The sequence below is a fragment of the Polyergus mexicanus genome, unplaced genomic scaffold (assembly GCF_030449975.1).
Source record: "Polyergus mexicanus isolate NDT 795.1 unplaced genomic scaffold, iyPolMexi1.0 SCAF_24, whole genome shotgun sequence".
Lineage (NCBI taxonomy): Eukaryota > Metazoa > Arthropoda > Insecta > Hymenoptera > Formicidae > Polyergus > Polyergus mexicanus.
The window spans coordinates 2,941,439-2,954,658 of NW_027223344.1; the positions used below are offsets into that span (position 1 = coordinate 2,941,439).

At 43.5% G+C, this 13,220-nt stretch overlaps 2 protein-coding genes across 2 annotated transcripts; both read right to left on the reverse strand.

Annotated features, from left to right (window-relative positions):
• Window positions 1-9,169: 9,169 nt before the first annotated feature.
• LOC138942876 (uncharacterized protein F54H12.2-like) lies at window positions 9,170-10,258 on the reverse strand. Its single transcript, XM_070313338.1, has one exon. The coding sequence runs from the start codon at window positions 10,256-10,258 to the stop codon at window positions 9,170-9,172; it is 1,089 nt and encodes a 362-aa protein (XP_070169439.1).
• Window positions 10,259-12,299: 2,041 nt separating this feature from the next.
• Window positions 12,300-13,051, reverse strand: LOC138942877 (uncharacterized). Its single transcript, XM_070313339.1, has 2 exons — window positions 12,643-13,051; window positions 12,300-12,460 (listed from the first exon to the last, which is right to left on the reverse strand). Exons 1-2 carry the CDS (start codon window positions 13,049-13,051, stop codon window positions 12,300-12,302), a joined length of 570 nt encoding a protein of 189 aa, XP_070169440.1.
• Window positions 13,052-13,220: the final 169 nt, after the last annotated feature.

The following is a 13,220-nucleotide window of genomic DNA, read 5'->3' on the forward strand; positions in this document are numbered from 1 at the left end:
TGTCGAACGGTTGCGATTCGGACACATAGTTCGCTAATTGTACATTCGCCCGCGATTTACCCTCGTTGACCGTCGCCGGCTCAGTCTCGTCCTCCATTGATCGTAATTCGAGTTCGCCGATCGGTCGCGATTCGGGCTCCTCATCGATCTGTGATGCGACGACTCGCCTAACTTCAAGAACGGCGAAATCGCGCTCGCCGCGTCGACGAGCGTCGCGCAATGCGCTATGAACGCTTTGCGCTTGTGCGAGCATAGTTCTCGTTCTATTTATTAAATCATAGAGCGATTCTCGCGCTGTTTTTACACAGCTCTCTATTTCTTGTCTAAAATACAAAAGTAAAAATTAATAAAAGTAAAAGTTAATAAAAGTAAAAATTAATAGAAGTAAAAATTAATAAAATTTATTATAATTTATTATAATTTATTATAATTTATTATAATTTATTATAATTTCAATTAGATACTTACATTAAACGTGCGATATTTACGTCTTCGTTTAACTGAAAAGCGAGTCTAAACGAATCCGGACTATTATCGATAACACCTTGCGCTTCCACACGCAAATCCGTAGCGAGGTCTCCCAGAACATAAGATTTTATCGCGATTAAGTCCCCGTTTACATTAATATAATCGGCCGCGTTAATGATCTGTTCGATTCGTTCCATATCGAACAGTTCACGACCGATTTTACTTCTCGTCACTTCACGTTCCGTCGTTTCGCGCTTCGTTATCTCGCGAGCGAGAATACTTTAACGCTTCTCGAAACGATCTCGCGTTTTATAAAGATCGACGCGCGGGATGTTGCGGTACAATTTATCGATCGCGCCGCATCTTCCTTCCGCGACCGTTTCGTTGCCGGAAAGGAGATATCTCTACTCGCTCATCGAGTGTCCTTTTTAGAGGACAAACGAATAATAAAAATAGGAATAACAAAAAACATCCGTTAGATAATGCGCATTCCGAATACCCTGCGAACAATGAGATCATCATCGCCGGAAAAAAGTATCTAGGGATATCTAAAGGTATCTCTAATTTATCGTTACCGGAAGGAGATATCTCTAATTTATCATTACCGGAAGGAGATATCTCTAATCGCTCATCGAGTGTCCTTTTTAGAAGACAAACGAATAATAAAAATAACAGAAAACATCCGTTAGATAACGCGCATCGTTGAAAGAGATATCTTTAATCGCTCATCGAATGTCGAAAACATCCGTTAGATAACGCGCATCGTTGGAAGGGATATCTTTAATCGCTCATCGAATGTCCTTCTTAGAGGACAAACGAATAATAAAATAGAAAAAACAAAAGAGGAACTCGAGCGCGTCCGCTAGATAACGCGCATTCCAAACGTTCGACGTCGAAAGAAACGCGTTTCCCTCTCCCTCTCCCCACCCACCCACATTATTCGTCACATAAAAATAGGCGTCTCGCGGAACGCGCGAATCAATCGCTCTCGGCGTCTCTCAACAGTTTACCGCGTTTTCCCCGTTTCGCGCGATGACTAACACGAGGACGGTTCTCACTCTAGCGACGATGCTCGTCGCTACGACGGTCGCCGCGCCCTTCGACTCGGAAAGAATCGAGGCGCTTCGTTTTCTGCGCGTATACGGTTTTCTAAAAGACGATGGAGAATCACTGTCGTCCGATAACGCGACATCTCTGCGTCGCGCACTATCGCTGTTTCAAGAATATTATCAATTATCGGGAAACGGCGCGTTAAACGCCGTTACGCTTCACCTTATGCGTAAACCGAGATGCGGTCTCGCAGATATTCCCGATCGCGCGTATAGCCCGATCGCGCGAAAATGGCCGAAGACGCGTCTCGCATGGAATTTTCAGATGGCTAGCGAAGAAATCTCGCGAACGGCCGAAACTGCATTCGCGTTATGGGCGGCGAACTCATCGCTAACTTTCGCACGCGACCCGTTACACCCCGATATATTAATATCGTATCGAACGGGCGCGCACACTTACGCGAATCGTCGAAACGTCGGTATTTGCCCGGCAGCCTTCGACGGTCCGGGAGGAGCCCTAGCTCACGCGTTCTTTCCCTCTGGAACAACCGACTTCACATCGGAGATACACGTCGACGATTCCGAACCATGGCACGTGTATCTAAACAAAAATCCTCCCGACACGCATCATCTGCTACAAACGCTAACGCACGAGATCGGCCACGCATTGGGTCTACAGCATAGTATGCACAATGACTCTATAATGTTCCCGTATATACCCGATATCGAGAATCAATTTCCAGTTAAGCTGAGCATAGAAGACATTCTCGCTATACAGAATCTGTACGGATCTCACGACGACGGAAACTATCCAACGGCGACTCCCGCGACCACCGCGGCGCCCGCGACGACGAGCGTCGCGCCGACCGACCCACGACGACCGCGCGCGGATCTCTGCGCATTACGACGCGTGGACGCCGCGCTAATAATGAATCATCGATTATATATAGCTAATCGCCGCAACATATGGTCGGTCGACATGACCGAAAAGCGTTACGGTAGACCCATGACGCTCACGGATTACGCGACGTTTCTACCGGCGAATTTCACGCGTCTATCCGCCGCGTATCGAAGACCCTCGGGCGATCTCGCGCTATTCGCGAACGATTCGATCTACCTCGCGGAATATCCCAGTCTTAAACTAAAATCGGGCTGGCCGAGATATCTCCACGATATCGGACTTCCCCGAAACGTTAAAATCAACGCGGCGATAAATACGCACACGGGACGAACCTACGCTATATACGACGATGATAAAGTCGCGGAAATCGACGAGTGTCACATGATAGTCATTAGACACGCTCCATTAAAAGATATATTTCCCGGAATTCCATCCGCGATAACGTCGGCCTTCCGATACATCGATGGCAATCTATATTTCTTCGCCAAACGTCAGTTCTACGCCTTCAACGAATTTACAAATACCGTAACCTCGGCGGGTCCTTTCGATCTACACGCGCTCGGCATCGAGTGTCCTACGGATGGACTGCTAAGGCAATTGCGCGATCTACTTAGTCGCGTCTATCGTCTCAGCGACACGATCGAGAAAGAGAGAATCGACGATGAGAACGACTAGAGCGACCCTACCGTTATTTTTTAAAAATAGAATATATAAGAGAAAACGCGCGAAAGGGGAAGAAGCGATCTCTACGCGAGTATATAAAGACCGTCCATCCGTTAAGCGCTTCATTATTGACGGAGAACACCGAAGCTAACGCGCGAAAAAGAACAAACGAGAAAAAACGAGCGACGATGTACGCGACAATGGGGGGGCAACCGCAGCAGCAACACTCATTCGACGATCGATCGAGACTAACCGAACGAGACCGCGAAGATAGCGCGGAATACGCTAAAAAAGCTAAAATGGACAATGGGTAAGACTATCGAACATTTATTCGAACTAATATAATTCGCTAACACCGTTTCTCTCATCGCTCATATCTATTTTTTAGACGAGATCGCGATCGAACGCCAAGACACGAGGCGGACGTCTCGATCGCGCGACCGCTCAGAATCTTAGGAAGACGCTATCCATTGACCAAAACCGCATATAAACATCTGGAAATTAGCGTTAACGTCAGCCGACCCTCTTTCGTAGAAATCGTCCTCGGAGATTGTCACGGCAAAGAGATCTCGCTAACGCCGGATACGTGGAAGGAACTGCTCGATCTACGACCCACGCTCCTGTCGCACTTTCGCTCCGACGAGCGCGACGAGACGCGCCCGACGCCAATACACATCGGACAATTGACGCTACGATTCGGCAAACTCAACAATCTCCGAATACTTCGTCTCGAAACGCCTAAAATTCGCCTAGCCGTATCGAAGAACACCGTCGTAAATATATTAAATCTGGAACTTTGCGTCAACCGCATCGTTGCATCTTTAAGCGGTTTAACCGCGCGCGTGGACAACAAGCTAATTCGTTTCCTCGACATCGCGGCAGGCGCTCGCGATAAGGCGCTCATTCCCGCGATGGTACGCGAGAGCGATAACTTCGACCGCAACGATATAATCGATTGCGAACTGCAGGCTCTGCTCTTCGGAGAATCGTGATACGCTCGCTCGCGTACTCGTATCGTCGTATTATTAATATATTAAAAAATTTGTAAAAGAAAACAATAAAAACACCTCTCCTCTTTCGCTAGAACGACGATATCTCTTTATTTCACGACCTCTCGAAGATTCGCCATCTCGCTAAAGCGACGAGCGCGCTCGCGCTAACGCGCGCCTCGAGAGGAGGAGAGCGACGAGGGACGCCCCTCCGTCCGCTCGACCGCCCACCGATGATCCCCCGCCCCTTCGACGCCGGGCGCCCGCCGCCCGCTCGCGGATCGCGCGCTAGAAGCGCCCCCCTAAAGAATCGCGACGGCGGATCGCGCGCTAGAAGCGGCGCGCCCCCCTAAAGAATCGCGACGGCGGATCGCGCGCTAGAAGCGCGAGTCGCGTCAAGGTCGCGAATCGGGAGGAACCACCACCCCCGAACGCCATCTCTCGAGCGCTCTCGGCGACTCGTACCCACCGCTTCCCCCCGACCGCGCTTCCCCTCTCACCCTACTTACCCCCCCATGCACCCGCCCAGCCCGCTCTCCATCCCTCGGGCGCCCACAAACTGCTCCGAAACTATCTCTCTCCCTTACTCCCCAACGATACCCTCTCTCTCACACTCACACAAAACTGAGCCAGAATCGGCCTTACTATCCTACTTTTGTATAAATTTATTTATTCATTTTATCTGTCAGCAATAGGAGATGACAGATCAGTATGTGTATAAAGCTTGGATATGAATTGTATGCAATATTATTAGCGAATTTTAATCACATAATAGTAGTACAGGTGCAACTATAGCGATACACAACAAACCCCCACTCCTCGGCCACTGGCGCCGACCCCCTGCTGTGCCTGTCTGGGGCCCTCCCCCCTAAGGGTGTCTGTGGAAAAAAAAGAGTGGAGGGGACTCGTGGACGTCTACGAGGCAATTTTCCCTTTAAATTTTTTATTTTTTATTTAAAAAATTTTTTTATTTTTTCGGTCGCGTGAACATGCTCGGGCTCGAACCTGGGTCCTCCACATTTCCAGACAGGGTCCTAGTATGCTGGGCTAGCTGAAATCTTATTAGAATAAGGATTAGATGTAGTATTTGTAGAGAGTAGTCCTCCGGCATAGGGGACTCTACGCTCTGATTGGCTTCCCTATAGTTGCCGGCAGTTTGATTGGATGAGGAGCATGTTTCTGAGTGAGAGGGAAAAACGCGGCAAAATAACACGTGTGTAAGAATCGGCAAGATGGCGGCCACCGAGAATAGAAGGGGTCGTAAAAAGCAAGTCTGTGCAGGTAGCGTTTACGATGGTTTTAGAGCTTTATGACGAGGAGAGAAAAGATAGGAAAATAGTAAATGTTTTTATATAAGCGATTTAAAATAAAAAATTTTTTTTAAATATTATACTTATGTTTAAATGTAAATAATAATTTCGCAATGTACAAAATTTCTTATGTGACGGAAAATATGCAAATTCGCTGCTATATACATCGATAAAAACGAGAGCCGAGAAAAATTAACGTTCTATTATATATCCGTATGGTAACGAACAATGACTATCAATAAACCTACGTTTTAGTAATACAGGCTCACATACTTTAGTTTCGTGACCGGGTAGCTGAGACTGTTTGATACGGTGTCTTAGGACAGAGTCTATGACGTCACGGAGACGTAGGGAAGAAAGGAAGGGAAGAAAAATATTTTTGCCTGGTTCTTAAAAATAAAAAACATCTTTATTTATATAGCAAGAGAATATGATATAATATACAGGGAAAAATATTTACATAGTGCTTAATATTTATTTACAGAAAGATTATTTTACCGCTACGGAAAGTACACGAAATTATATTACATAATACAATGATAAAAGACAGAAAATTAAAAAATTAATGAGAAAATAGTATGTGATTAATTTTGGTAGGAAGAGTCGGCTTCCAGGTCTGGGAATTCATCGATGAAATCCTGGATAGCCTTCTCGAAATTATCATCCTCGGAAGACTGTGGAGAAAGCGAACGGGGGTGGGAAAACGGTGGATCGGGAGAAGGACGCTCAGGAGAGAGAGAATATACAGGAGAGTAACTGGGTTCAAATGAGTCGTCTTCATCGTCCGAGTCTATAAACAAAAAATAAAATTATATATATGTATATATATATATATATATATATATATATATATATGTATGTATGTATAAAATTTTCGCGTGTTGCCAAAAAAGTAATATTTACCCGATAACGTAATGACTTCGACGGTGTGACTAGGGCGTCTTCGCGAAGGTCCTGCTACAGGCTCTTCTGCAGGACATTTTCTTCGCATTGATTCGGCTCCTATATTCGAAATGGCTAGCATATCTATTTTTAACAAAAATAAAAATTTTATTAAAATAAAAATTAAAAATTTACTACATTTTTTGTAATTGTTATTATTATAAGTGAAATATATTTACCTAACGCACGTTGTCGATGGTAATGCATTAGAAAATGGGTTATATAGACGCCGATATCTTTATCCTCCTTTTTTTCCGTAGCTAGTCGGTATGTTATAATTTCACCTGCTATATTTAATAGGCGGACATCACCGCCAAAATGTCCCAAGCAAAACACTATCGCCAATGCATCACTCGAACAGCTGTTGGCGGCCTTTTTAAATAAGCGATAATTGCTTTCGCTGTCTTCCTCCAATATGCGGTCGAGATATTTTTTGATATCAAATCGCGGTAGAGCAACAGCACACAATAATGCGATTTTTCTTAAAATATTGGCGACACACATTTTCGCACACTAGGACTTCACTTAACTTAACGTACAAAAAATTTCAAGAGGTGAAAAACTAATGTTGGATTTTTCATGGGAAATCAGAATTTATACATAATCCCCCCAGTGTTTTCCAAAAGGACAATAAAGTGGGGGGAAAAGGTTTCCTTATTCTAGCACTGGCCATTTTTAGTTATTTTCATTTTATGGCTGACTAATTCCCTTAGTTTCTATAGGGTTTCGCATTTGCCGCACCGAAAGAAATTACGTTACCTCAACCAATGAAAGAATAATAAAAAACAGGCACTAAAAAGTTCAAGCGTTTGGAGCATTATACTGTAAAAGGAAAGAGGGGAGATGAAAAAAATTTAACAATTTAAGTAAAAAAACATCATACGTTTATTGATATTAATTTTATATAAATCAATATTCTTATTATTATATATAATTAAGATATTATAGAGGAGTACATCGTCTATAACGTATTACAATTCGAATTACATGATTAAACACGGCAACGCATAGCGTACAATGTTTCACTTGTTTCTTTTTTCGCGAAGAAAAATTTTACGAAATAAGTGTACGATTAAGCGATCGTTATGTTCACAATCTTCGGTAAAAAGACTAAAAAACCGATTAAGATCATAACCGTTGCACATATAATATAAAAATACGCAACTATATTGTCCACATGTTTGAGAAAAAATTCCTTGTAATTGTTGAATATTCCAACGATGAATGACGGAGTTTCGACGAAGTCGGAGGAGAAATCCGGGGTGCAAGGGTGGTATTCCGTAGCTGTCGAAGTATGTGCCAGTACCATGCTCGTCGAGGAAGAAGGCGACCCAATGTTCTCCAGGTCGATTGTGGTCATCCGTATTAGCGACGATGGCTGTCGACCTCGTCCACACCCTCGGGACTCTGTCGGCTGTCGGATAAACTCCCGCATGCCTGGCATCGATGTGACGTAATGCTTGTAGAATTTCGCGAGAGTTCATTATTTTGACAAGGAGGCGAACGAACGAGCGGTATTATATATTCAATAACTTCGGTATTTACCTCCTTCGGTAGTGTGTCTTTGGTCGTGCCGACTTGTAACGCTGAGTTTTCAATGTCGGCTTGTGTGGAGTTAGTAGTTGCTTCGAGCTTGTCTCTATCCATCAACGACGATAATTCAGATTTTTCAAATTTCTCTTCTTCTTTTTCTATTGATCGCTCGGATGTTTGCAGATTTTTTTTCTCTATTTCATTTCTATTGCGCGAAATCTCATACGCGCTATTGATTTCCTCGTCGTCGTCCTCGTCGTCGTCGTCGTCGTCGTCGTCACAGGCGTTTAAATTCCAATTATCCGGAGAACCGCAAGTAGCTTGAGTACTAACGTTCGTATTGCCGTAGACGATATTATTTCGCTCGATCAACCAATATTTTAATTTATATACGTTGCGTAATGCGCAATGAAAGATTCCAAATTTTCGAAATCCGTGGTAACCACAATATCGTCCGCGCACTTCTCTCTCTAACAGATTTTTGAATGCGGGAGAAATATCTTCCAAATTATATATATTTCTGGAGAGTAGATTCCGCAAGTAGGTTTCTTTTTCGGCACCTCTGACGTAAATGTATCGTGCCTGTCTTGTTATTTCACGTAGTTGCGATGTAAAATATTTCGGATTAGCTTCACCGTCGAACCATTCAATACCGTGATAATTTCGTGTAAGCCAGTTATTTTCATGCCTTACATTTCTTGGTAAATCGCCAAATGAATGCGGGGGCATCATAATCCAATGTCCGACGAATGGAGCATCAAGCGCGATAATAGCAACTTCCTTGGGGATAAACTTCGCATTGCCATCGCGGAAACCTTGTATGTCGATGACTATATCCATTTTGTAAAGACTGGAGCGCACTCGACAGCGCGGTTATAATAGTTTAAACTGTTCGCGAAGCGTCGACGTTCGTGTCTCGAATGAAACTGAATTCTTTTCTGTTATATTGTATATTTTTTGATATTTTATGCTGCTGGCATTTTGATCGAATGTGGAGGGGAGAAAAAGGAGGGAAATTTTCCGAGTATTACGTTGTAACAGGCAAATACTTGAGCGTGATAAATATCTATCCGGCAAAATCGACGATGACTTGACGAGACGAGTCGATTTCTATTACATTATCGAATTCGGCGTAAATAATACAATTAACGGTCTCAATGAGAGCTTTCTCGAATCGCACTTCTAATCGCAAACTACCATGTCTTACGAGATTCCAATGCCCTGCGTAATTAGCAGACAGATCGGGCGTGAGATCAAAAGCGAATAACGTATATCCCTTGGAATAATCGTCTCTACTTATAGAATTTCCTTCGTTCAAAAAATGGATGCCCGTTCCCGCGAAGAGAGTTTGATAAGCTTCGACGAAAGCGGTTCCTCCGGTGAGAAAACCGGTTGTAACGGTTTACTAGGAATTTGCATACCGTCGACGTATAGCGAGAAGTTTATTCCGTAATTTTTGAAATTAAACGGATTTAATTTTCTATCCCCATTAAACGCTTTATTATTAACAAAGCCGACTATTATCCTTTTCGGAAGTTGACCCAGTATTACATTATCTAACGATTCACCCACAACACCACTGTGAATCGTAAATGTTTTAACTTCGACTCTCGTGAGCGGATATTTGGCCGTAACTTTACTCAACATTCTAGCATGCGCGAGTAATAATCCTGCGCTTATTTTCGCCCTTCTCACGAGTAAGCTCGCATCCAGTATATGAACTTTCGCCGATGAACCGTTACTGTCCATAAGACAGAACGAATCTTTCGAACGAACGAGCCTCAAGCGTACTTCTACACCGTTAATTAAAAATTTGTCTTGATTGAAAACGTCGCAATGGAGATGTCCTACAAGATCTAGCGCGCGCCCGCCGCGAATGTAATGCGCGCGTCTCACGAGAGCGGAATTTGGCGATTTTGATTCCATCGGTTCGTCCATTTGACCGGGTGTATCCGCGTCCCATAGACAGGAGGTTAGATGGGAAGTTTTTGCGGGTGAAGAATAATTTAATAACGCCTCGATGTACGAGCGGTACGCGTAAGCGTTGTTTGGAGGCGACACGAGCTTTTGGTTGAAATACACGTCGATCTGATTGTACATGGATTGAAGTAAATGATTTACGGGGCCTATAGTGGCCGCGGCGGTTGCGCCCGCAGTATGTCCCGTAGAATCGCCCGGTGTTTCTACGCGTACGCGGAGACTTAACATGGTGTGCGTGAGATTTAAATATTCTTCTCCGTGACCCGGAATGACGAATTCTATCGGAGAATCGTCCGAGAGCGAAGTCACGGGTTTGTAATGAATCCATTGCGAACTCTCGATACTAGTTTGTGTGGGTGGTAAAGAAAAGAGATCGAGTTTGCTCTTTAAACACTCGCTCGAATGCGTGTGAAGAAAGGACATGCTTATTTACCGCAAATTTTTTGTCGTCGCTGTAATTCTCACTGTTAGATGTGTTTAGAATATACGCCGTTTAAGAAAATATATCGGATACGGTGCGCTTTTTACCGGTTTTACGCCGTTTCGCGGATGTTTTAAGTCTTTTCACTGTTGTGCGCTTTTTTCTCTTATTTTTCGATGTTTTTGTATTTGCTTTTTTTTCCCTCGCGTCTGGCGCTTTGACGAACTTTTCTTACGCGCCTGGCGTCGTCTACGTAATGTCGCGGATTTAGCGATGCGCGTGTTGAACCCGCCGAAAGGAAACTGAGCTACATGCATTTTTGCATCCGACTTATAACCTGAGCCCTTCATCAGACTACTTATTTTTTCTTTAGCTTTTCTCTTAAGATTGTCGCGCGATTCTTCAAATCGGTGCTTAGCCGCTACTTTAAACGGCATATTGTTTTCAACATCTTCGATTATATTAACACCGGCCCGTAAAGCTTCTTTCCCCACAGCCCGTACCCCTCTGGTTAAATAAGGTAATACACGTCTGAACAGTCCTCCGAGAAAACTGCCAATACCGTGACCTCGTTGATAGGGCGATCCGACGAAAACTCGCGGAATTCCACCGCCACGACTGCCGCCATTTTGTAACTCGTCGTAATACGTCAATAATAATCCATTAACGTTTAATTTTTTATCGCGGTCTCTAATTATTATTATGTTATCTACTCGATACGCCTGAAGTGCAATGTCACTGTCAGCGTTCCAAATTCGAATGGTATACTCTGTCCTAGTTGATCTTTTATATCTATCTCGATTGTGCGAAAAGACGTTTGACGCAGGGCAATGTATTGAGTGTGTGAGAAATGCTTTATTTGAGTAGACGCGAACGCGTAATCATTTCCAACATCAAGTGCGACTATTCGCAAAAGAGGAGATCGCACATCGCCGATAATATAGGGTTCGCAAATATCGCAATAGACAAAGAGCTTGTCGGGAATACCTCGCAACAAACTAGCTGGTTCGGCGGCTATTATTACTCGTTCACGCGGAAATACGTAAAATGGTGATGTATAAATTTCAACATTGTCATAAATCCAGGCTGGTAAAACGCCCGATGTACCGGTATTATTTTCAATTTTATCATGTTTCTCATCGCCATTCTGTATATCGAAGGCGGTTTCGCTAAAAAGCCATAACGGTAAACGTTCCACAACACTAGCATTGAGCTTATTGCGCGTATCGAAGCCGAGTATTCGGCAAATTTTTTCGGAAAAATTTACATAATGATTATATCACATTTCATAATATCGCAGGAAAGTTTCATAATAATTTTGCGCCCGATAATAGCTCCAAATTGCCAATGGATATGCGAACCTACGGATTTTGCAGAGTAATTCACAGCTTCTATAATATCGTGCAAACTTGAGTAAATACCCGAAGGTATTTCAGATTTCTTAGCGATGATTTTCTTTTTTTGGGGGCCTATCGTGAATTCTTGAATATTTATAAATCTTATGATTCCTTCTCCAGGGCGTATATGAAGAAAGCTAGTCGGAAATTGAATCTCCGTGAGCGCTACTTCCCAACGTCCTTGCAAGTCTATACGTTGAGGTAATTCAGTGGTGAAACATGTGGTTTTATTCTCCGGAAAAAAACGCATACTGCTATTACTAGGGAGAATCATATAAAATCCTTCCTCCCTCATTTTTGATTCAAAGATTTTAAACTCGAAGAGGGTATCCAAGAATCGAATTTTGAAGGATATCCTTGCCAACTAACTAATAATTGTTTATTGTTACCACGCCCCCTACTTTTTATCACACGTTCGACGATAAATTCTTCTTCTCGCAAGTTTTTAACAACAGATGCTAATTCTTGTTCATAAAAAATTCCGTCTATAACTTCGCCCGCTAAATCGCTTAATTCGTATACGTGCGGTTTTCTCCATTCGAGAACACGGTGAATTCGAAATATTTCTTTGCTCCACTTTGCCTCGTATCCTTTCTCAAAGGCTACTTTTGCTCTACTGACACGCACGAAATCGCCCACGTTATATTTAGCCTTTTGCCCGCGATTCTTTTTCTTCGCCCCATCGCCGTTGTCGTTCCAACGACGATTCATATTTTCGCGCGCGCTTCGCGCATTTTCCCTCGTAACGACTGCAGGTTGCATTTTGATGGTGGAATGTCGAGTATGATTGTAAGCGCGAACGATATCCTGCAAAACATCGATGTAGCGTCGCGTATTTTTGTGCGTAAAATATCGCCACATCCGTTCCTTGAGCGTTCTATTAAAGCGTTCCACTATAGCTGCTTTAATATCAGGATTACGTGCTACACAAAATCGAATATCTTTTTCTTTTAAGAAATTTTGTACTTGCCGAGCAATAAATTCTTTACCTTTGTCGGTCTGCAGGTATACGGGTAGACGCTCTTTGTTTCTCGAGAATATGCGTTGAAAGGCTTTTACCACGCAGGCAGCTGTTTTGTCGCGTAAAGGCTCTACCCAAACGAATTTACTAAGCACATCGATAACCGTTAATAGATATGAATAACCGTCATTATAACTCTTGAGATTACGAATATCGATCAAATCAGCTTCCCATAAGTCATCGATATTTGTCACGTTATAATGTAAGCGTGGAAATTTTCGACGTACCGGCCGATGTAACGTGTATGCGTCTTGCGATTTAAGCCAATCGATGACCTCGTTACGTGTGAAATTCGGTTTAGCGGCTCGCGATAAATTGGACGTCGCCGAATAGCCAGCATAGTGTGAGGGATTGTAATACAATTTTTCGAGTTCCATCATTCGAGTTTGCTCCAGTCGAGCAATCCTTTTCTTTTCTTTGTCGGAGAATCTGCGTAGCTCGTTAATGTTTTGTCGCCTTCGTCCTCGTCGGCGGATACAAACAGCGTATCTCCTTCGGTTTCGCTCGTTTCGTCTACCTTACGGCTGTACGACTTTGAACGCACGC

Bases quoted from the DNA above. Each gene is read 5' to 3' on its own strand.
- LOC138942876 (XM_070313338.1), bottom strand. From the start codon at position 10,258: ATGTCCTTTCTTCACACGCATTCGAGCGAGTGTTTAAAGAGCAAACTC.
- LOC138942877 (XM_070313339.1), bottom strand. From the start codon at position 13,051: ATGGAACTCGAAAAATTGTATTACAATCCCTCACACTATGCTGGCTAT. The intron at 12,461-12,642 runs GTAAAGAATTTA...GATGTTTTGCAG, and splicing joins ATACCTGCAGACCGACAAAG to GATATCGTTCGCGCTTACAA.